This window comes from Nematolebias whitei, chromosome 2 (assembly GCF_014905685.2).
Source record: "Nematolebias whitei isolate Nwh7 chromosome 2, NemWhi1, whole genome shotgun sequence".
In the NCBI taxonomy this organism is placed as follows: domain Eukaryota; kingdom Metazoa; phylum Chordata; class Actinopteri; order Cyprinodontiformes; family Rivulidae; genus Nematolebias; species Nematolebias whitei.
In genome coordinates, this window is record NC_056499.1 from 55,945,255 (window position 1) to 55,947,179 (window position 1,925).

Sequence of the window (1,925 nt, forward strand, 5' to 3'; positions counted from 1 at the left end):
GTATATGTATATGTATATATATATATGTATATGTATATATATATATATATATATGTATGTATATATATATATATATATGTATGTATATATATATATCTTTCAAATAAACATTTTTTTTTTTTTTTTAATTTACAAATTTTAAAACACAAAATGAAACAGTGTGAAATGCTTTAATTGGACCACCATAGGGCACTAAAGCTCCATTTGTTTCAGTCAAAGCTGTTGAACAAATTTAATTTATGTATGTCAGGCTTTATTACCTTACAGGAAAATACAGTTCTTTTAGTTGGTCTGTGCAAAGAATATAATTTTTTTTTATATGTTTCTGTGTAGAAACAGGAAATGACAACACTCACGGCACTTTTCTGGAAGTAGATTAGCAAACCAGCTGCTATCTGAGCGAGGAGGATCAGCAGAAGGCAGGTGAAGTACTGAGGAAGAGGAGGAGGAAAAATGAGAAGCATGTGGAACATCTGGTCAACTGATGTCTGAACGAACCATTTTACAGCTCATTTTACTGTAAAGTCAGAGAAATTACACAGACGGATGCACGGAGACTAAACCACAATACAGGTGCTGGTCATAAAATTAGAATATCGTGAAAAAGTTTATTTCGGTAATTCCATTCAAAAAGTGAAACTTGTATATTATATTCATTCATTACACACACTTTAAGTCAGACTCTGAAGTAATGTTCTAATTTTCTGAGATAGTGAATTTGGGGTTTTCATTAGTTGTCAGTTATAATCATCAACATTAAAAGAAATAAACATTTGAAATATATAAGTCTGTGTGTAATAAATGAATATACAAGTTTCCCTTTTTGAATGGAATTACTGAAATAAATCAACTTTTTCATGATGTTCTCATTTTATGACCAGCACCTGTATGTCCCACCTTGGACGGGCATATAATCAAACCCCAGGTGGACACTTCAGGGTGGACACTTCAGAGTGGACACTTCAGAGTGGACACTTCAGAGCCACAATCTGTCACAGTGAAAATGAGCATCTGGAGTGCTGATTTTAGACCAGGGGCCTCATGTGTCAGAGAGCACTGTTTTCCTACTGAAAGTTGGCGTAAGTATAGAGAAATATTCAGATTTATCAAACTGTGCACACACACACGGTTCTGCTCAGCTTTCCTTCAAACATCTGAATGAACATGGAACTGAGTGCACCTGAGTCCTCTCCCCTGGCAGTATGTAAATAGATGCAAATATGTTTTGCTGCACAATTTAAAATGATGTCTAGATGCATCAGAATGAGGAATTTCATGGCATGTGAGTCAGAGATGCTCCTAAATGAGGGGAGTAAAAACATGTAGCACCCATGTGCAAAGAGGAGTGTGTACATTGTCAGTGAAAAAAGAGAAGTGGGGGACACTGACTGCCTGCTGTGCACCTCTGAGGCATTTCCAACTTTATGCATGTTCTTTTCACTTTGGGCATGTGTGTATTTAAAACAATTACTGTAAACACAGAGGCACTCAGGAACTTGGTAAATTAAGAAGATTATTCTTTATTCTTGATCACTGATGTAAAGTAAGGAGATGAACTGCATCAGCAAAGTGTTTGAGCCACGATGTGGAGAAAGTTTCTATATGTGAGGAATCATCACAGATGTGTTTTTCTGAATTCATCTGCTGGTCAGACAGTGAGAGTGGAAGTTCCCTTTAGACATCTAAAAAAGTTAAATCTGGTCCTCTGGACATTCAAAAAAACAAAACAAAGCAAAACAACAAAAACATGTAGAAACGTTTCGTCTCTCATCCGAGAGACTTCCTCAGTCTGAGGTGCTGTATTCAGCTCAGTCTCTTAAATAGCACCTTCTCAGAGTGGATCAACCAGTTTTGCTGCTGACAACCAAAACCAGCTGCTCACATGCTCAAGAAGGACCATCAGCCTAACAATGGATCATTAGCAC

General features: G+C 36.6%; 1 protein-coding gene across 1 annotated transcript in view; it reads right to left on the reverse strand.

Annotated features, from left to right (window-relative positions):
* LOC119424930 (CD82 antigen) overlaps positions 1-1,925 on the reverse strand; it is an 88,929-nt gene that overhangs the window by 44,056 nt on the left and 42,948 nt on the right. Inside the window, exon 4 of the mRNA XM_037692454.1 lies at positions 357-431. Within this exon, the coding sequence (XP_037548382.1) occupies positions 357-431 (75 nt within the window). The remainder of the gene's footprint in view (positions 1-356; positions 432-1,925) is intronic.